Here is a 22,104-nt window from a genome sequence, read left to right as displayed (position 1 = left end):
TTCTCGGAACCTACGTGGGCCCCACTCGCCATGTAGTTCTACGCGTAGTGCTCCTAGTACTTGTCTTCTAGAGTCCGTTGAACGAACTGTGTCAAAAAAACAAGAGGCAAACAAGCTGCCACACATTCTTGATTTGATGGTCTGTAAGATTGCTAGCCGTTCACGTCGACGATAATAAGTCACTCTTGTTTGTTTTTTTAAAAACTTTCCATCTACTCATGTTCAATCAGGGCGGTATAACGAACAGTCGAACACTCGAAATAATAAAAATTACATCCAGATCTGTAGACCATCTAACGACGTCCACAAGCACTCAAGCGAGCTGAAGGTGCCCCGCCGTCACCCCCCTCCCTCGTCAGAGCCGGACAAAAGTTGTTGTAGGAGACGGTCGGAAAGTTATCGTACTAAAGCCCTGTAGTACCAAAACACCAGAACAACAATTGCCGCCAATGAAGAGTAGCGTAAATCGGAAGGATCCAATCTGAAGGCACACAAATGAAGACGAACGATGAGCAAACCCAAGCAAACCCATCAAAGACAGATCCACCGGGGACACACCTTAACACATCTACCGACGATGCTAGATGAACCACCGGAATGGGGGCTAAACGGTGAGAACCTTATATTATCTTCAGTGAGCCGTCACTGCCTCGTCTTCCTGAGTAGGACACGAACCTTAACAAAACTCAAAAAATATCTAAAAACAGTGCCCTCCGCCGCAAGGGCCGAGATCCACCGCGCCTCCATGACCCTAAGGCAGGCCACGGGAGACGAGGCGGACTAGCTACGGCGCCGACGAGAGGTGGAATAACCCTAATCTTTTTAGGGGAGAGGAGCCAGAGGCGGCGGCGGCGGCTGTAACCCGAGGTACTCCTACTCTATTTGTTATGTCGCCATATTTGTTCACATAGGCTAAATCCTTTTATCCGTTAATAACAATTGAAGTATTTTCTTAGAATATCAACTCAAGCTGCCTATTAGTCAGTGATGATTGCAAATGTTGTAATCATTTTTGTTTTGTCAATGTTGCGGAAAGGTGGTAAAGAGGAGGAAACGATGACAAGATCTAGAGCTACTTCAAACGAGTATCATTCCCATGTCTAAGAAGTTACCAGAACGAAAGTTGAGCACTAGCACGAGCACAGTCCGCTTCATCACATCCAACCACACAACATTATTGAAAGTCGTCTCTTCGTTATATTTGCTTCGCACAAGTACACCCCAGCCACCATAGTCTTCGCCATCGCCATAACAACTCAACCATAGACTGAACTTGTACTCCATTTGCTTCCATGGCGGTCATTAAGATTGTAAGTCATTTTTTAACCATGCATTTTGAAAAACCATATGTAATACTCCCTCTGTTTCTAAATATAAGTCATTTTAGATATTCCATGCACTATAAAGACTACATTCAGATGTATATAGACGTCTTTTAAAATATAAGTTCACTTATCTGTTCCGTATGTAGTCTATAGTGAAATCTCTGGAAAAACTTATACGTATTTAGGAACGGAGGAAGTATATTTTTTGTATGATTCGATCATGGTGTGCGGGTAATCTCATCGGGTTAAGTATTTTGGTCAGCTGATGTTGACCAAGGCCACTACAAAGTTGTCCTTATATAGTTCTATTGTGTTTCGTTATTATTTTCTTATATATCTTTATGAAATTGGAAAAGCTCTTGCCTGTCATTGCATTAAAAGAACAATTGACTATTTCCTTGATAGTTGATACCCTCCCGTAGCTTCATCCCCAAGTATCCAGTTTTTCAGATTCAGATAGTACAGTTAGACCATGAAGGATTATTCAAACTAATCAATTGAGTGAATCTTAGCAGAAGGCTATCCACCCACGCACCTCGATCTTTTTTTTTTTGCAGCAAACCTTCATCGCAATTTGCAACAAAATAATTGATCACCACAGATGCATCAAGTCAATGGTTACCGTGGCCCAGAGTAGTGCAAGGGCTAACCATGCACGTGGGAAAGTCACCCGGTCATCTCCATGCCAGGTCCACATCAATCACTCATGCTAGAACCATGAGACCCAAATTCTCTGAAAGAATATGCAGCATACATCCAAAAACATCGCTCTCCACCCGGGTCCATTCGTTGTGAGAACAACGTTTGGCTCAAAGGGATGGAATATGCCTCAACAATGAGAAGCCGGGGGTTTAAGCTCCTTTGGTTTTATTGGCTATATGGTCAAGAAAAAAAAATATGCCCATAATGTTCAGCTTTGGCTTTATTACACTCTTGTGAAATGTATATACATATTTATTCTAGAAAAAAACATGTCACCAAATTTATCTAGGGCTCCTCAAATGCCTCCTACGTCCGGGCAGATGGCCGATGAGTGACCGGTCACAAAATCGTGATTCAGCCGCCCCCTCAAACCGGCTATTGAGGCTGACCGACAAACTCATATCGAGCACATATCTGTGGCGGATATGGGGAGGCCTAGACCGGACCCATCTCAGATTCCACCAAATTGACCAAATCCACCGCCCTCCTCCCCCATCCATCCTTCATTTCCCGCATCAAGCCGCCGCCATCCTCCACCCTTGCTCCCCGATCCGCGCTGCCGCCCCCATCCGCCGCCCTAGATGTCATCGTCGGGTACCCCGTCCCCCACCGCCAGCACGGATGATGCCTCGGTGTCGTCCGTGGGGGTCCCATCCTTGGGAGCGAGCTATAAGTCGGAGAACATTGGAGGGAGCGGCGAGCCTACCAGCGCGAGCGGGAAGCGGCGACAAAGGAAGTTCCAGCCAAGGAGGTTGTGGACGTCAACGTGGATGTGTCCCCTCTATTGTGCACGGCTGCCCTGCGCGTGTCTGCCCTGCGGCCGATAAGGAAGCTGGCATCCCCCCTACTCGCAACTGGCAATGATATGATGTCCGAATGGGCGATTACGGATGGCTGGAAGCAACCGAGGCACCGGAGATGGTGTGCAACTCACCGCAACTCCAGTGCCTGCAGACAAGCACGAGAAGCGTCGGCGCCCGGTCTGCCCAGGTCCCATTTGACAAAATGTTGCAGCAGGACACGGTACATTTTTTGCTACATTTTGCATCGCTTTCGTTATTCACTATGCCATTGAATAAATTTTTGCATATGTCATTGGGTCAGTTAGTTGCATATGTCATTGGATCAATGAAGGAAATATGCCTTAGAGGCAATAATAAAGTTGTTATTTATATTTCCTTATATCATGATAAATGTTTATTATTCATGCTAGAATTGTATTAACTAGAAACTTAGTACATGTGTGAATACATAGACAAACAGAGTGTCCCTAGTATGCCTCTACTTGACTAGCTCGTTAATCAAAGATGGTTAAGTTTCCTGACCATAGACATGTGTTGTCATTTGATGAACGGGATCACATCATTAGAGAATGATGTGATGGACAAGACCCATCAGTTAGCTTACCATTATGATCGTTTTGTTTTATTGTCATTGCTTTCTTCATGACTTATACATATTCCTCTCACTATGAAATTATGCAACTCCCGAATACCGGAGGAACACCTTGTGTGCTATCAAATGTCACAACGTAACTGGGTAATTATAAAGATGCTCTACAGATGTCTCCAAAGGTGTTTGTTGAGTTGGCATAGATCGAGATTATGATTTGTCACTTCATGTATCGGAGAGGTATCTCTGGGCCCTCTCGGTAATGCACATCGCTATAAGCCTTGCAAGCAATGTGACTAATGAGTTAGTTGTGGGATGATGCATTACGGAGCGAGTAAAGAGACTTGCCGGTAACGAGATTGAACTAGGTCTGAGGATACCGACGATCGAATCTCGGGCAAGTAACATACCGATGACAAAGGGAATAACGTATGTTGTTATGCGGTTTGACCGATAAAGATCTTCGTAAAATATGTAGGAGCCAATATGAGCATCCAGGTTCCGCTATTGGTTTTTGACCGGAGATGTGTGTCGGTCATGTCTACATAGTTCTCGAACCTGTAGGGTCCGCACGCTTAAATGTTCGATGACGATTTGTATTATGAGTTATGTGTTTTGGTGACCGAAGTTTGTTCGGAGTCCCGGATGAGATCACGGATATGACGAGGAGTCTCGGAATGGTCGAGAGGTAAAGATTCATATATTGGAAGGTTGTATTTGGACATCGGAATGGTTCCGAGTGATTTGGGTATTTTTCCAGAGTACCGGAAGGTTACCGGAACCCCCCGGGGAAGTAATTGGGCCTTATTGGGCCATAAGGGAGAAGAGGAGGCGGGCCAAGGGAGGAGGCACCCCCCATGGAGTCCGAATTGGACTAGGGGAGGGGGCGGCGCCCCCCTTGCCCTTTCCTACTCCCTTTCCCTTTCCCTCTTTCCGCCTCCGGAAAAGGAAAGGCGGATCCTACTAGGACTTGGGAGTCCTAGTAGGACTCCCCACACTTGGCGCGCCCTTAGGCGGCCGGCCTCCTCCCTCTCCTCCTTTATATACGGGGGCAGGGGGCACCCCAAAACACATCAATTGTTCCTCAGCCATGTGCGGTGCCCCCCTCCACAGTTTACCACCTCGGTCATATTGTCGTAGTCTTAGGCGAAGCCCTGCGTGGATCACATCACCAACACCATCGCTACGCTGTCATGCTGACGGAACTCTCCCTTGACCCTTTGCTGGATCAAGAGCTCGAGAGATGTCATCATGCTGAACATGTGCTGAACACGGAGGTGCCGTACGTTCGGTACTTGGATTGGTTGGATCGTGAAGACGTTCGACTACATCAATCGCGTTACTAAATGCTTCCGCTTTCGGTCTACGAGGGTACGTGGGCACACTCTCCTCTCTCGTTGCTATGCATCTCCTAGATAGATCTTGCGTATTCGTGGATTTTTTTTTGAATTACTACGTTCCCCAACAATCAATTTGTTGCATATGTCGTTAGTTTATTTGGAATCATGATCATGTTAGGACAATTTCATGGCGAACATGATCAATGAGGGTCAAGAGCTTGGCATGGGGGATACCAATTGGCATATGTATGATTTTGGGGGAATATCATGCACTAACAAGAAAAACGTTAAAGGTACCCAAGGCAAGAGGTCAGGCATTCACAACCTTTGAGGATGTTTTGTTAGTTGAATCATGGTTGGCCACAAGCATGGACCCTATATGTGGCGCGGCACAAATGGTCAATAAGTATTGGGAAAAGATTCACAAACGCTATCATGAACACAAGGAATATGTGAAGGCGAAGCCTATCCATATCACCCGCAATGTGGCCTCTCTCCAACATAGATGGTCCATCATCCAAGACAACGTGAATAAGTTTGTTGCTCACTATGCTTCTGTGCTTGGCCAGAATCAAAGTGGGATTGGAGTCGCAAGTCACGTAAGTTAAAAATTGCTTCGTGTTGTCATCATTTGGATTGCTAGTTTTGTCTGTTACATTCTCATGATTACTTATTGTTTGATAAATGGTGTTGGCAGCCACTTTGTACCAACAAACCGAGAAGAAGCCATTTGATTCTAGTCATTGTTGGATGCAATTGAGTGACAAACCAATATAGCAACATCTCGTGGATGACCTCAAGAACGACAACAGAAGGTTGAAGAAAAATGATGGCTCAGATATCTCAACAATCCATTGGATTGGGGGAGAAGATTTGGGGCACGCATGTGCTGGGGCACTGAGTCCCTCGCGCGTGATTTTTCTGCTTTCGATTTTCAAACTTTCATATCTTTTAAATAAAAAGTCCAAATTAAGTTATGTTTTCATATTCGTGTTTTTTTACTAGGGTTTTTGAATAGGATACATTTTGATGAATTTTGAAAAACAAACATTAAGTTTCAAGTCTTGAAACTTAGTATGAGTGTCTGCGACTGGCAAAAGAACCGCTTATAGTTTCAACTATGAAACTATATACTCATGACCAAGAAAAATCAGAATTTTCAGATGTAAAATTGTAAGTTCCAACCACTAAAACTTAAAAATTAGTGTGCCCTCCTGTGGGATCCAACTACTTCGCGAATCGCAAGGCAATCGAGCAGCCAGGCTCACCGGCGGCGGAGGCGGGCAGGTGGAAGCGAAATGAAGGTGGTTGGGCGGTTGGCGGGCGGCTGCTAGTTTACATCTTCTGAAGATGAAGATGCAAATTTGCATTTCTAGGTTGTATTTTACATCTTCTGAAGGTGGAGATGTAAATTTGTTTGCGTCTACATTATCGGTTGGAGGTGGGTTTTTGGGCCCATGTGATGTATAAGTTAGTTATTTTTGCATCTACATCATATATTGGAGATGCTCTTATCTATATGAATACGCACACCTACGCCCCACTTCTATGAGTATCTGGGACTGAGTCGACCAATCTTGAGATTAATTAGGTTTTTTTTCCGGACATGAGATTGCTCAGGTCATCACACGCGCCTCATAGCTGACGACAATGTCGTCTTCTCTTAAATGAATATCGCCGAAAAGTCAGGAATACATCTAAAAAAATGCAAATACATATGCTAAGTTTAAGGCTTGAATCTGGATGGTTGCATGAATTAATTACACCACAAAAAACATAATCATTTGGGCTACGCTCACTTACAAGGTTTTGACTCTCATAAACTCATGCTATGAGCTAGAAATGCCAAAAGGATTTGGACATAGGTTATGAAACACAAATAGTGACCGAAAACAGACGGCAGCCTGCGGCGATCCCATGTTTGCCGCAGACATGAGAAGTGAGCATGTGAGCCGTGAGCGTGACCGACCTTATGGAGGGAGAGGTCAGAGTTGGCTAAAAAAAGCTGCAGTAAAACCCTTGGTGCTGTAGCTATTTACAGAGACGTATAAAATGGATCAATTTAGTCAAGTCAACCCTAATCTTGTGGTCGTCACATGATTTTTCTCGTGACTTGTTAGAGAACCACACAATGGTATTCGCAAAAGAGAACCACACAACGTTTGTTGTTAGTGGTTATCTTCACACGGAAGTTTCTTCGCCAGTATAGAGTTGAACTAACACCTCTCTGACCGGTGACCATTGATAATTTTAATCCCTCATGCTCATGGTAATGAACTAATGATTGGTACACACTTGCGTGATACCGCATCAAGGAAGATCACCTTTGGCTAAAAACGGTGGAACATCACGTAAACACGGTTTATAGCTTTGAACAATCGGCTCAAGATTCTTTATTCGTTAGGGACTGTGGCTGGAGGACCATAGTTTAGATTTTGTGATGATGGAAGGAGACATGACTTGAACTGTCTCAAAGCAGAACGCTGACAATTACTTGGTTGGATGAACATCCAGTATGTCAACTATGACAGGGAACAAAGAGTATACACGGCTCGGGTCCGAGGTTTGTTTTTTCTTTGCATCGAGTCTGAGGGCATATGCGAACAAGAGATTCCATTTGAATCAACAATATTCTTGTCAGAGCAACTCTTTTATTTTTGCGAGTAAAACAAAAACTTGTCGGAGTAACTCTAGCCGGTAGTTCTATCTGCAGCCTTCGTAATGTGTATGAAGCATGCTTTATAATATTTTTGAAGTTGTTGAGGCAACGCGCAAATATAGAATCGCTGTAACGGAATCTTCAAAATGTCCCTCCATGTGGGACCCGTTTGTCATTGGCTTAACAAGATTATTTCTTGCCCATCTCATCAAGCAACAATTCAAACTTGAAACTTAGATTTCAACATCGACTTATAGTGTGAATTCAATTACACTATCTACTGCGATTTAATAAACAACATAACAAATATTAATCTCTAGAATGATTTGAAGCTTCAAAAACATATATCTCTTCCCCATTTAGTTTGCTCAAAACCCGGATGAATCGGTTGGGTCAGAACCGAAATGGCAGAATCTCTTGTCCCCGCGAGATCACCGAATTGTGAGAGTGCCGTTGAAGCTGGGCGAGAAATCCGGGCCTCAATTATAGAAAAATCTGCATGAAGATTGATGCTCCAATTATCAAGAATGGCGTTCTTATTGTGAAAGATCGTATATCATTCCCATGTCCCCAAATTGATGTGTGTAAATTCCAGATATATTCAGGTGGGGAGTCTTCTCCCACGTTGGCAGTTAAAAAAAATTAATAGTATAAATTTATTTATTTATTTTACAAAAATCTCAATTATCCATTATGTTTTTCTACTCATCATTTTGAATATAAAAAAACACAGTGCGATTGTCTCTCACGAAGCACTTAGCTCAGGCAAGATTCGAGCTTAACTAATTACTACACATAGCTACTACTCCACTTGCGACCGTCTGAAGCAAATGTTGGCGCATGTCTATGTGCAAAAAAATTCGGTCGCAAAGAACGAGATGGCGTTGCTTGGTCCCAAAGAAATCCCAGCAGATGAACCGTGAAGACGTACAGAGGCACCAAAGGACGCAGCAGGTTTCTGTGAAAAGAGTTTACTGTGTTCCACGATCTCATTCAGCCCACCGTGTAAGCAGCTATAGGACAAAGGCACGCGTTGCCACACCGGAAAGCAAACAAATAACCAGGTGCGATCTGCTCACGTTTTGCTTTGTCAGCCGAATTTGCTCACGCTGATCGTCCATAATTTAAACATCGGAAACCGGGGTCAATTACTTGATGAGCAAGTATACCCCTCCTGGTAAGTTCTTGGTCACCGTGCCACATTATCGTCTGACGTGCAGTTTAAAAAACTTATCGTGTGACGTGTGATAAGAGGGTACACATAATTATTTTGAGTTCTCTTATTATAAGTCAAACATACTTAATTATTTTGAATAGTAGTGTTTTCGTGGAGCTGGTAAAACGACTACCTGACTGGAAATTTCACTGGTGCCCCCACTTCATCTCTGTTTGACCATTGCAAATTGACCACGGAAACACAATTTCCAAATAAGTAAGCTATTTGCAAACTTGACCATGAAAAGCACTACTCTTCAATATAATTAAGAACTTATTTGGAAATAGTAGTGACTGTTTGATCTAAGAGATCCGCTCATGGCCAGCAATGACTATATTTTTCTCCGGAATGCATTTGACTATTAATCGTTTGATCTTTCCCTTTGATCCTCAATCAGGTAGCAGGACATATTTATGTGGTAGCAAACCAATCCGGGCTCGATGCGTTGCTTGGAGGTGAAGAATTTCTGGTGTTGCTGCTCAATTTCCTGGGTGTTTCTTAGCCGATTAAGAGTTGACTTGGGAATGCACAACGTGTATGATGATTGGTCTTATGATGGATGCAAATGTAAGCGGCTTTAGAAAAGTCAGCCCCCGTCAAATAACATTTGCGGTGAATAGGCACATGTATACGTGCATGTGCAAACGTGCTATAGCTTTGAACGGAAATTAAGAATTGGGATATTTACATTTTGGCTCATAGTTCGTGTCAACTACTCGCTCTGCCCGTCGTCTATCAGCCTCCTGAAATTTCTAGTCAAATTTTGACTAGAAATATAACTAGTAAAATATTAGTGAAATATGAGTTAAATGCCACAAAAAGTTTATCATTGGATTCATATTCGAAAGAAGTTTCCAGTGATATATCTTTTGTGGCATATAACTCATAATTCATTAAGTCAAGTTTTTGTCAAAATTAGGCTCAAAATTGGAGGGAGGCTGGGTGTGTTGACTAACACATGATTGAAATTGGCTACATACTTTCCGGCATTGCCACTTACACCTTAACATCACTTTTGAAAAATAATAAGAAATAAAACCTCACAATCTCTCCTCATCCCATTTGTCCTCCTATGGCAACTCACCCCTTCGCAAGCTCGAGCAACCTCAATCCATACAGATATCTGAACAGCTTGAGACCATGAGGGTGGGCGGAAAAATCCTCACACGAAGGGACAAAGATGGTGGGAACCAAAACAACCCTTAGTGCCAGGTGGTATGTGTGATCCCATACACCACGGACGCTCCAGCGCAAACGGGGAAAGGAGATATCTGAGGCCACATGAGAGATGGTCAGCCAGAACCACCATACAATCTCCAGAACGAATAGCAATAATTTGCCCCTCCGCTAGAAAGGAAGTGTAATCATCGGAAACGAGCCTCGACCGAACCATCTTGTCCAAGTGCTTTTACAAAACAATGGATTCTAGCCACAACGGAACCCGAAGTCTCTTAGAGTAATAATAGCATAGCCACAATATTTGCGGTCGCCATTACACATATGGAGCGTGCTCCATATGGATAGGCAGTTACTTTCTCTGGAGATAGTTACATTAGCACCTTCTTCCTCGGGGCAACTGAGATACCCAGTGAGGGCGTCAAAATCAACGAGATAGCCGAGGTAGAAGCCCCGCCCCAGAGCGAGTGCCATTGACAGGGCAACGATTCTGATGGTGGGGAACGAGATCCTCTGACTTAGATCGATCTACTGCTGAGGGAAGTAGTACGCGTTGCGCCGTCCGTTGGCGATCTGACGACTCGCTGTGAGGTGGGCTCTTTCCTTCTCTCTCGTTCACAGCCTGCGCTATCCTTCTCGCTCAGAAATAACGGCCCATACGGCCCAGTCTGACTCTAGCGAGGGAAGCCAGGGAAAAAGGCGCGAGATGCCACAGAAAAAGGGCGCCAGCAGCAGCCAGGAGTACAAAACGGCGCCAAAGTTAATCGGAAGGTGATCTGGCGGCCGGCTGGGACTACTGCTCTGCTCGTCTCGTCAATCTCAGTAAGTCCCCTTTCTCTGAAATCTAACACATGAATGAAACTCTAAAATTGATTGAACTTTCACCATCAGATTACTACAGAAATTGATCAAATTTCCCTTTTCTAATTGATCGGAAGAAGCAATCTACAAGTTGATTGGAAGGAGTTCCCCGGCGCCCAACGGGAACGGCTGCTCTCCTCGTCAATCTCAGTAAGTCTCCATAGTCCTTTCTCTGACATCTAACACGTGAATAAAACACTGAGTTTCACCATCAGATTACTTCAAATATCCCTTTTCTGATGGAAGAAGCAACCTCTTGAACTGTGATCAGGCATCCCTTTTCTGATGGAAGAAGCGGCCTGCTGAGCTCTAATTAGGCATCCCTTTTTCTGATGGAAGAAGCAACTGAGATGGAAGAGGAGGCTAATACAGTGCAGCATGATCCTAATTCCAATAAGTAATTTTCCTATCCAAATTGTCGCTACTCTTTGCTTATTCTCCTATAGAAATCTTTTTCCAGTACTATTAGCCCCAACATTTTGTATGCACGTCCACAAGTCTAATGTTCATGTTGCTTTTACATTACAGAGTTGTATTGCCTAGTTTGGTACCTCATGTTGGCATGGAATTCAGAGATTCAAATGAGGCTTGGGCATTTTGGCTTACCTACAGTGGACAAAAAGGATTTGAGGTCAGAAAAAGGTACACAAACAAAAGGCCAACAGATGGCAAGGTCACATCATGTAGATTTGTTTGTGCAAATGAGGGTCATCGAACACAAGACAAGAGGGATTATTTAACAAAATGCCCTCGAGCTGAAACTAGAACCGATTGTCAAGTCTACATGAATCTTAAAATGGATCGAAAGAAGGAAAATCTGAAAGTGTCTGAGTTGGTTTTGGAACACAATCACACACTACACCTGCCAGAAACCTTACACCTAATGGTATCACAAAGGAAAATTTCAGAGTTGCAAGCATTTGAAATTGAAACGGCGGATGATGCAGGAATTGGGCCAAAAGCTGCACATGAATTGGCTAGTCGCCAAGTTGGTGGATCACTCAATCTTAGTTATACCCTCCGTGATCACAAGAACTACTTGCGTACCAAGCGCCAATGAGAAATGGCATATGGTCAAGCAGGTAGCGTGCTTAAATATTTTCAAGACAAAATTGCTGAAAACCCGTCATTCCAATATGCATTGCAAATGGATTGTGAAGAACAAATAGCAAACATATTTTGGGCTGATGCAAAGATGATCATGGACTATGCACATTTTGGTGATGTTGTCAGTTTTGACACTACTTTTGGAACAAATAAGGAGAGCAGGCCCTTTGGTGTGTTTGTCGGTTTCAACCATTTTAGAGAAACTGTAGTTTTTGGTGCTGCTCTCATGTATGATGAAACATTTGTATCCTTCAAGTGGTTGTTTGAGGCCTTTCTAATAGCTCATAAAGGAAAGGGGCCTAAACATTCTATACCGATCAAGATGTTGCAATGGGAAAGGTAGTTGGGGAAGTGTTTACAGAAGCATGGCATGGATTATGCACCTTTCACATTATGCAAAATGCTGTCAAACATCTACGTGAAGAGAAGGATGAAGAGCTGAATGAAGAGAAGAAAAAAGAGAAGAAAATGGGGAAGAAGAAAGGGAAGAAGAAAGAGAAAAATGAAGAGAAGAATGAAGAGGAGGATGAAGATACAAGTATTCTATCTGATTTTAGCGCGTGCATGTTTGAGTATGAAGAAATTGCAGAATTTGAACAGAAGTTTGACCTCATGAGGAAAAAGGTGAGTAAGCAAACCTGGTTGGATAGTATATATAAGTTAAAGGAAAAAAGGGGTGAATGTTATATGAAGGACATCTTCACATTAGGAATGAGAAGTACACAGTTGAGTGAGAGTTTGAACAATGACTTGAAAATCCATTTCAAAGCAGATTTTGATATCATCCGGTTCTTTAAGCATTTTGAAAGGGTTGTGCAAGGGAAAAGGAATAATGAACTGAATTCAGAATTTGAATCAAGGAAAAAGTTGCCTAAATTATTTATGAAGATACCACCACCTATATTGGTGCAAGCTAGCAAGTTGTATACACCATGTATATTTGAAGCTTTTCAAGGCGAATATGAAATATCCTTATCAGCTTGTACCAAAGCATTGGATGGTTGTAATGAATATCTTGTTGGAGATTTTACCTATGAGGAGGAGTATAAAGTTATCGGCGATCCTTTGAAGCAAACAGTTGAGTGCAGCTGCTGGCAGTTTGATAGAATTGGGATATTATGTGGTCATGCCCTGAAAATTCTTGATTTGATGAATATCAAGTCACTACCGGCACATTATGTGTTAAAGCGATGGTCACGAGAAGCACGAAGCGGAACTGTACAAGACAACATGGGAAGAAATATAATCGCAAATCCAAATATGGATGCCATTCTTGGCTACCGATATATGTCCCTCAAATTTCAAAATTTGGCACATCGAGCAGCCAACTTTCAAGAATGCATCGTGTTAGTAGATAGCACACTTGACATCCTTGGTAAGCAGATTGAAGAAAAAATTACTGCATGTACAAGCACATCTGGGTACCCATGTACTATTCCCACAAATGCTAGCCCACCAAATGACTTGTTGGCTAATGCACGCCTAAAGAAAAAGGATATCGAAACAAAAAGTGCAAAACGAAAAAGAAATTGGCTTGAGATGAAGCACAAGGCTAGGAAAAAGAGAGAAAACAAAACTACATCACAGTTCGAGGAAGAGGTATGTTTCTAAATAACTATTGTCTTTTCAATGTTAATATTCTGCCCATCAATTCTCATAACCCTCAAATTTTCTTTCATTAGAAGAAACAAGAGGTTGGACAAGTTGCAGATGTTATAGTTTACAAGGACAATATGAAGGAGTCTCAAGATTACAAGGACAGTCTTAGCTTTACTCAACTTTTGATGGTAATCTTGCCCATATAATTAGTCTACAAATTTAGGGGATGGCAATTATTCTTATAAATACTTACTTATTTAATTCAATTTCCAGGGACCAATTACAGATGATCTATTTACTGGGTCGTGGTGAAGTGCTACTGTTTTTGGGCAACCATGTGCTATTTACTTGAATGAGAGCACAAACAAGCATGGTTTTGTGAAATTTGGCCATTCAGTTCAGTTTAGGTTCTAGTTGATCAATCAGTTTTTTCATGCATTTCAGAGATATACTCCCTGGGTTGGCATCTATTTTGTTCAATGCACCTGCAATTTTTGTATGCATGCTCATTTACATTCAGCAGCCAAAGCAGGCATTATGACTTGCAAATCATTTTATTCTTGGAAGGACATGCTCACAAATTGTCAATAGCAGGTGCTATCCTCTTTAATTAACTACACTTGTTATATGCTTTCAAATTTACTGGAACAATTCTTCAGCCAAAACAAACATTCAAGAAAGCAGAAACATTTTCCATACAAATCTGTTCAACTCTGCACATGTACAAGTACCATCCAAGTTGGACCAATGCAAATGTAGAAGTACAAACTAGAACAATAATTCAATCATAACATTCAAAATGCTGCTGTAGCTTCTCTCTTTTTACTCTGAAAACATTAGTACATCAAGATACAGTACAAGCAGCAGAGCAGATGGGCCGCAGAAGCCTTGACGAGGTTGGCTTTGTGGCCTCGGCAGCTCCACGGCCTCGACGGCGCCAGCTCCGCAGCTCCATGGCCTCGATGGCTCTGACGCATCGCGCCCTGGACGAGGCAGCTGCTGGCTCCGCTGCCTCCACTGCTAGGCGGCCTGACACCTGGACGAAGCGGCGGCTGTCTGCCGCCTCCACGGCTAGGCGGCGTCCCGTCCTCCCGGAGCTGCTCCTCCCCGCCGGCGAACCCTAAGGCGAGGCGAGAGTTCCTTTTTTTAACGAGACGAGAGCTCAGGCGATGAATCGATGGGTGCCGTCCTGTTGGGCCGGATGGGCTGCTTGTGTTCGTGTGGACACGAACGAGAGAGAAGGAAAGAGCGCACCTCACAGCGAGTCGTCAGATCGCCAACGGACGGCGCAACGCGTACTACTTCCCTCGGCAGTAGATCGATCTAAGTCAGAGGATCTCGTTCCGATGGTGGGGTATCGATTCTGGCAATTGGGTGCCGATTCCGGGTTGCCGGGCAGCGAGGTGCTAATTTTGGTGGGCATGAAGTAGAGAGAAGGGGAAGGAGAGGAGATGACCGGCGCGGGAGCCTAAGGAGGGACCTGAAACATTCCTTCCGGCGCAAGCGGTTGGCGGATGGAATGCCCTCCAAACTAGCGCCCTCGGTCTCCAAAATATGGAGGCTTGTAGGCTCGATATGGAGTGCCCTCCATAAATTATGGCGACTCGGTCCGGATGTCAACTCTGCTAAAGTGACCTCTTAGGTCAAAACACCATATTGGCGGTTATTACGCCGATCGAGCCGATATGGCGACTTTGGTAGAGTTTTTCTTTGTTCAACAACCAAGGGGTGCCCCATTGGAGTCTTCCCTTTCTCTTGGAGGATAGATTTTCCCCTCAAAACAATTTTCTTAGGACCCATGAGGTTTTTTTTCTTGTCTATGGCATCTAAATAAGGTGGGGCAGGGTGATAATCTCCTGATGGATAAAAGAAGAAGAATATAAAGCCTCATCCCCACACATCCTCAAAAGCTAAAACGATGAGTGATAAAAGCGCAGGGCAGATCGAGGCGGCAAAAGGCGCACCACCCGTAATTCACGTCTCTTAGGGAAGAAGCCACGTGACGGTGGAATGCGAGGCAGACGAGCAGTCTAACAAAGACAATGTGTTAGACTAAGGCCGGGTAAACATGGAACAAGTCACCTGTCGATGACAAGACAACGCGAAGGACTTGGCAACTCACCCGTGGTCTCATTACACATACTGATTGGGTTGGGGGGGGGCTTATCGAGGGGGAGTGGGTTCAACACTTACCTATGCATCAGATGTTATATTGTGGGTCGTATGTTCCCGCTTGTGCACGGTATGGGAGGGTCGTGCCTGGATGACCAATTCCTCAAAGGTGACACCCCTAGTTTCCTTTAAAGAACGCATGCAGTTACTAGACACAGAGACGTCTAATGCTTGTATGCCAAGAAGATCGAGACAGAGGACGATGGCCCCAACCAAGAGCACTATATAAGGGTCTGGACCCGACCAAGAGCCCTATATAAGGGTCCCGACCAAACAAGAGAAGGGAAGGGAAGAGCATAATTGGTTTGGTGCCAAAAGTTGGCATGCCAATATTTGGCAAATGCCAAATGCTGGCTAGCGATTGGTTGGCTACCAAATTTTCTTGTCAATCTCACAAAAAGTTGCCAACTTTTGGCAACTTATGATTTTGCCGAATGTTGGCAATGCCAAATGTTGGCATCAAACCAATTATGCTCACTCCAGAATTGCTAGAAGCGTAGAATAGCTCTTCAGTAGATCTAATCTAGACATCGCATCTAGATCATCCACCTCCAACACCGGCGACTCAACTCCCAACTTGTCGGATCAAATTTACAAAATTTATCTTAAAAACATATACACTACATTAAGGAATGCAAAGAGTAATACATGGAGTACTAATTTAATGATGCATGCCTTGGTAGGATAGTATGTATTTATTGTGAGAGATATCTTCATGAATCCCCAGAATCCAATTTATACCCGCAACAATGGAGTATCCATAATAGTAACTAAATGAGATTATCTTAAATAACAACCAATAGTACTCCATTCGTTCCAAAATATAAGGTGCGTCAGTTTTGCCGCAAGTCAAACTTATGCATGTTTGACCAAGATTTTAGAATAAAATATAAGCATCTACAATACACAATAAATAAAATATGAAAATACTTTTCATGGTGGATCTAGTGATAAAAGTTTGGTATTGTACTCAAAACTTGGTCAAACATGCACATATTTGACTTAAAAAAATAACACACCTTATATTTTGGGGCGGATTATTTACTTTGCATATTATCTTTGTCTCAAGTCAAACGTTGATGAAGTATATAAAATAAATGTTAACATCCACGATATCAAATCAATACCGTTACAATGATCATAGAATATATTTTCACATCATATATGTTTGACACTACGGTAGTGTCAAAAGAAGGTCTTATATTTTGATACAGATGGGGGCATTCGTTATTGTGAAAGGGTATAATATGTTCTGTAAACTTGATCAAACTCTATAAACTTTGAGTTATATCGGAACTAATACAGAGTAAATAGAAACGAGAGGACTGTATAAATTGTGCTCTCCCCGATCCAAAATAAACGTCGCAGTTTTAAACTAAGGTTAGTTCAAGCTTAGTTTAGAATTACAACACTTACTATGGAACGAAGGAAGTATTTGACCAAACTTATAGATCAAAGTATCAACATTCACAATACCGAATTACTATTACTAGATTCAATATGGAATTCAGTTTCATATTACATTATCTAGTATTGTAAATGTTGATATTTTAAATATAAATTTGCAAAGTTTGACTTAACACAAATCTCATACATACAGAGTAAAAAAGAAACGGAGGGAGTACACTAATTTCCTGCATATCTTGTGTGCGATACTCACCACGGTGGCTGGTGTTAAAAAAATGAGACCAACCCAAGGACCAACCCTCATTGGCTTTTCTTTACAGAAAAAACTTCATAAACACCATGTATCTGTGCCAAGACTCGAACTCGGATGAGCTGGCAGCAACCTCAGCTACCCAGCTAACAGGTCGACGCCCCGTCCTCTACGGTGGCCGGTGTTAAAAACTGAGGAACACAGCTAGGACAGGAGGACAGTCCGGCGCGGCTGCCTCTCCTCCAGTTTTCCGGCCGTTTTCAGTCGCCCCCCTAATAAATACCCAAACCATTCTCGGAGACCCAGGGAACTCGAACTCCTCCGGCCCCAGTCCACCCCCACCTCCACCCCCGATGGAGCTCCTGAGCGGGCCGGCGCTGGCGTGGCAGCAGTACCGCTCCCTGCTCCGCAAGAACGCGGCGCTCGCCTGGCGCCACCGGCGCTCGTCGGCGCTGCAGCTGCTCTCCTCCCTCCTCTTCATCTTCCTCATCTTCTGCATCGACCGCGCCGTCCGCTCCCGCTTCTCCTACACCACCGCCTACCAGAACGTGCGCGACCCCAAGGCGCTCGTCGCGCCGCCCATCCCGCCCTGCGAGGACAAGTTCTTCGTCAAGACCCCCTGCTACGACTTCCTCTGGAGCGGCGGCGGCAGCGCCCGCGTCTCGGCGCTCGTCGACGCCATCCGCAGGAACAACCCCGGCCGGACGATCCCCGCCGAGAAGGTCAGAGATTTGATTCCTCTGTTTTTTTGTTTTTCCAGTCATCGGTTTGACTCTGCGCGCAATTATTCGTGGTGGATTAATTTCGCGGCGTGCGTTCGGCCGGTCTTCGTGCCGCGGAGTTGGTTGCTCGCACGTTTAGCGTGACGATTTGGGGGTTTTTTCGGTGAGGGGGGTCGAAATTCTCCGTGCGTTCTTGTCGAGAGAAAACTGCCTGAATTATTTTGAGGAACTGAGTTGATTTTAACCGCTCCATGAGGTCGTCAGACTGAACTGTTTGGACTCATGTAGTAGCATTGTGGTTTGGTCCCAGGTCTGAAGGTTTTCAGTTTTTTTACTGCTCGGTACAGACAGATTTTAACTTTCTTATTGGGTGAAAACTTGATTTTGGTGGAGGACCGGCTTATGTGCGACGTCAATTTTTTAATTTATATATATATCCTTCAAGCCTTTTTGAGGAGATTCGCTGATTTGATGTTGAACTTAGATCATCATTTGGGTTTGATGTTGACAATGTCGCTATGTGGTTTGCTTCCATTTGGCTTACCACCGCACTCCAACCAAACGGTGGGCACCCACTTTGGATGCCAGAATTTTGCGATTTTTCCTAAGAAAATGTTGGGGGAAAAGAGCCTATTTTGTTTCTACTTGGATGCATGCAGGTCTACCTGGAACAGCCAAATTCAGTTCTGGCTTGTCTTAGATGACTTTGATGTCATTTTCGTGCCACAGTTTAATTTATTTATCTGAGTACACAATGTCTTTCCTTGGAAACGAAGACGGTGTGAATGTAGATTTGAATCTAACTGAAAATATGCTTGCTTTAGCACAGAAGAGACGATGATATCAAAGAGTGGTGTTGGTTTATTTTTCAAAAATAATATGTTTTCTTTGCAAACATTTTTAAATGCAACCACAACCTCTTGTTAATTGAATGTAATGGTCAAATCAACTAATGTACAGGCCCTGTTTTCCTCTGTACTGTGGTCTGAAATACAGTAGTATACTTCAATTCAGCTGCTGAAGCTTTTCATTATTTTTCATACACAACTTGAATAAATTAAGGATGGTATTCGGGATAAAATAAATTTTAACTAATAGTTTACTGTCAGTTGAATAAATTTGAATTTTGTGATAAACTGCAACCTATAGCATGTGGACTAGTTAAAGTTCTTGAGTTTCTTCAGGGTTACTCAAACAACTTTGCAGGTCACCCTTGAATTGTTTATTACTCGATATGCGACAGTACATGCTACCTAAATTGTTTCATGGTGAGTTTCTCAGGTCTTAGGTTTTAGCACTCCAGATGAAGTCGATGCTTGGCTATTTGCAAACCCGATGCGCTGCCCTGGCGCTTTGCATTTTCAAGATATAAATGCCAACCAGATGTCGTATGGTATTCAGACAAACTCCACTCCAGTAGCTCGAAGAGGAACATATGAGGACCCCACCTTCAAGTTCCAGATACCGCTTCAAGTTGCAGCTGAGAGAGAAATGGCAAGGCTGATTCTTAGAGGTATTGCTGCTTCTGTGGTATTTTAAGGAATGCTTTTGTTTCACGCGTACAAATTAGTATGTAGTACCACACTTTTCATATCCTTTGGCAACAATTTTCAGATTATATGTATGCAGCATAAATAAGTGTTGCTTCCATTTTATAGTAGTACTTGGGAATAACAGTAAATTTCATGATTGACAGATCCAAATTTTAGCTGGACTGTGGGATTCAAGGAATTTGCTCACCCAGCAACTGAAACCTTCTCTACAATTGCCCAAGCAGGGCCAACTTTCTTCCTTGCCATTGCAATGTTTGGATTTGTTTTCCAAATCAGTGCCTTGGTTACAGAGAAAGAACTTAAACTTCGTCAGGTTCAAGCTTTTTCCGTCTCTCCATCTGCATGCTACGATTTGTGTATCTTTTTTTTTTGTCGAGGTTTTTATGGCTTCATGCTTGGCATCACTATTAAGTTTGGTACCATTCACAGGCTATGTCTATCATGGGTCTCTATGAATCGGCTTATTGGTTATCATGGCTTACCTGGGAGGCCTTGCTTACATTACTCTCAGCACTTTTCACGGTGCTCTTTGGGATGATGTTCCAGTTTGACTTCTTCCTGAACAATAGCTTTGGAATCTTATTCATCCTATTCTTCCTCTTCCAACTGAACATGGTAAGCTATATATACTGATCGGTATGCTTGTTTTGCTTGTCTCTATTTGGAGTGTTAAATATAGATAAATATCATGCTTCCATGAATGAATTTTGTTTATTAATTTTCTGAATTTCTATCAGAATCTGCAGACAAATGTTTTTTTTCTTTTTTCCTTAACAGTCTTCTTCATGATAATTTCTGCAGCTTGGTTTTGCTTTCATGATATCCACATTTGTAGCAAAAGCAGCATCAGCTACTACTGTTGGATTTGCAATATTCATCATTGGATTCTTGACACAGGTAATGCTTGCTTAATCATCATCTTACAGATACAGTATTTCAAGTTGTCAGAAAATAAGCAAACCCCTTGGTTACTTGCTTGTGCAGCTTGTTACAACCTTCGGGTTCCCATATTCAAATACCTATGAGGCGTACTACCGGACAATATGGTCCTTCTTTCCTCCTAATGTTTTTGCCCAAGCCCTCAATATTCTAGGTAAGGCAACAGCAACTCCAGAAGACAAAGGTATTAGCTGGAACCAGCGTAAAACGTGCCAATCCTTTGAGACGGACTGCGTCATTACAGTAGTATGTACAAAACTTTGCTCATTAGCAGGTATTTACTTTTAGTGCTTATGCAACTTAAATCCCTGATTGTTTGCAAACATCTGTCAGGATGACATCTACATATGGCTCATCTCCACATTTTTCTTGTGGTTTATCCTGGCGATCTACTTCGACAACATAATTCCAAATGTCAATGGTGTTAGAAAGTCAGTGTTTTACTTTCTGACGCCTTCATACTGGACAGGGAAAGGAGGCAAGATGCGAGGTCAGAGTTTATTTAAGTGTGCAGTAGTTCTTCACCATGTTTTTAGCTGTATTATGTAACGATACTCATTAATCTGATTGATCCACTCCAGAGGGAGGCCTTTGTAGCTGTTTTGGTTCGAACCGGCCGGCTGATGATGCTAGCCCTACTGATGAGGATGTTCTTACCGAGGAAAATCTAGTAAAAGAACAAGCTGCAGGCAATGAGGTAGATCCTGGTGTTGCGGTTCAAATACACGGCTTGCGGAAAACCTATCCAGGAAGTTTTAATATGGGTTGCTGCAAGTGCAAAACAACTAAGCCATTCCATTCTGTCAAAGTGAGCTCTCAGTGATCTTCTAGTCTAGTACTAAAAGCAAGCAAGCTTTGGTTCCTATGATATTAACCACCTAATAAATCTCACCAGGGCTTATGGGTTAACCTTGAGAAGGACCAGCTATTTTGTCTTCTTGGCCCAAATGGAGCTGGTAAAACAACTACAATCAGTTGTCTGACTGGTATCACACCAATTACCGGCGGCGATGGTCAGTGTCATTCCTTCCCTGCAGCAATGGTTGGTGATATGATATGTTATCAGTAACTATGAATATGCTAACAAGCCACTTTGAACATGTGACAGCTTTGATTTATGGTCATTCCGTTCGAAGCTCTGCGGGTATGTCTAATATTCGCAGAATGATTGGAGTCTGTCCGCAGGTTGGTCTTTTGAACATTCATTCACATATTATCATGCAGGCGCTGTCCAGTTTTAATGGAAGATAAATATGTTTGCTTTGCAGTTTGACATCCTATGGGATGCATTGACGGCTAAGGAGCACATGGAGTTGTTTGCCAGCATCAAGGGGTTGCCATCATCAACAATCAAGTCGGTATGTTTCTTAAGAACCTATAGACAACTACTCCCCAACACTCTCCATTGTTTTGCATATTAATCTTTCTCTGTTCATCCAATGCAGGTAGCAGAACAGTCACTAGCCCAAGTGAAGCTCAGCCAGGCAGCTAATGTTAGAGCAGGTAGCTACAGTGGTGGAATGAAACGGCGGTTAAGTGTTGCGATTGCTCTAATTGGTGACCCAAAATTGGTGTTTCTTGATGAGCCGGTAGAGACCTGTCAGATTTTCATCGGTTCACTTGCTACACATAAAATGCAACATGTTAATCTAACCATTTATATCCTACACAGACAACTGGCATG

General features: G+C 43.1%; 1 protein-coding gene across 1 annotated transcript in view; it reads left to right on the top strand.

The window, feature by feature from the left end:
• The first annotated feature begins 17,429 nt into the window (after positions 1 to 17,429).
• LOC125533041 (ABC transporter A family member 2-like) overlaps positions 17,430 to 22,104 on the top strand; it is an 8,938-nt gene continuing 4,263 nt past the window's right edge. Inside the window, exons 1-13 of the mRNA XM_048696842.1 lie at positions 17,430 to 17,928; positions 19,210 to 19,441; positions 19,625 to 19,794; positions 19,911 to 20,096; positions 20,283 to 20,378; positions 20,466 to 20,666; positions 20,754 to 20,910; positions 21,002 to 21,228; positions 21,316 to 21,433; positions 21,529 to 21,605; positions 21,689 to 21,778; positions 21,866 to 22,009; positions 22,093 to 22,099. Coding sequence (XP_048552799.1) covers positions 17,560 to 17,928; positions 19,210 to 19,441; positions 19,625 to 19,794; positions 19,911 to 20,096; positions 20,283 to 20,378; positions 20,466 to 20,666; positions 20,754 to 20,910; positions 21,002 to 21,228; positions 21,316 to 21,433; positions 21,529 to 21,605; positions 21,689 to 21,778; positions 21,866 to 22,009; positions 22,093 to 22,099 — 2,074 coding nt within the window. The 5' untranslated portion in view covers positions 17,430 to 17,559. The remainder of the gene's footprint in view (positions 17,929 to 19,209; positions 19,442 to 19,624; positions 19,795 to 19,910; positions 20,097 to 20,282; positions 20,379 to 20,465; positions 20,667 to 20,753; positions 20,911 to 21,001; positions 21,229 to 21,315; positions 21,434 to 21,528; positions 21,606 to 21,688; positions 21,779 to 21,865; positions 22,010 to 22,092; positions 22,100 to 22,104) is intronic.

The sequence above is a fragment of the Triticum urartu genome, chromosome 1, assembly GCF_003073215.2.
Source record: "Triticum urartu cultivar G1812 chromosome 1, Tu2.1, whole genome shotgun sequence".
Classification (NCBI taxonomy): domain Eukaryota; kingdom Viridiplantae; phylum Streptophyta; class Magnoliopsida; order Poales; family Poaceae; genus Triticum; species Triticum urartu.
This window is presented reverse-complemented; position numbering and strand designations above follow the sequence as displayed.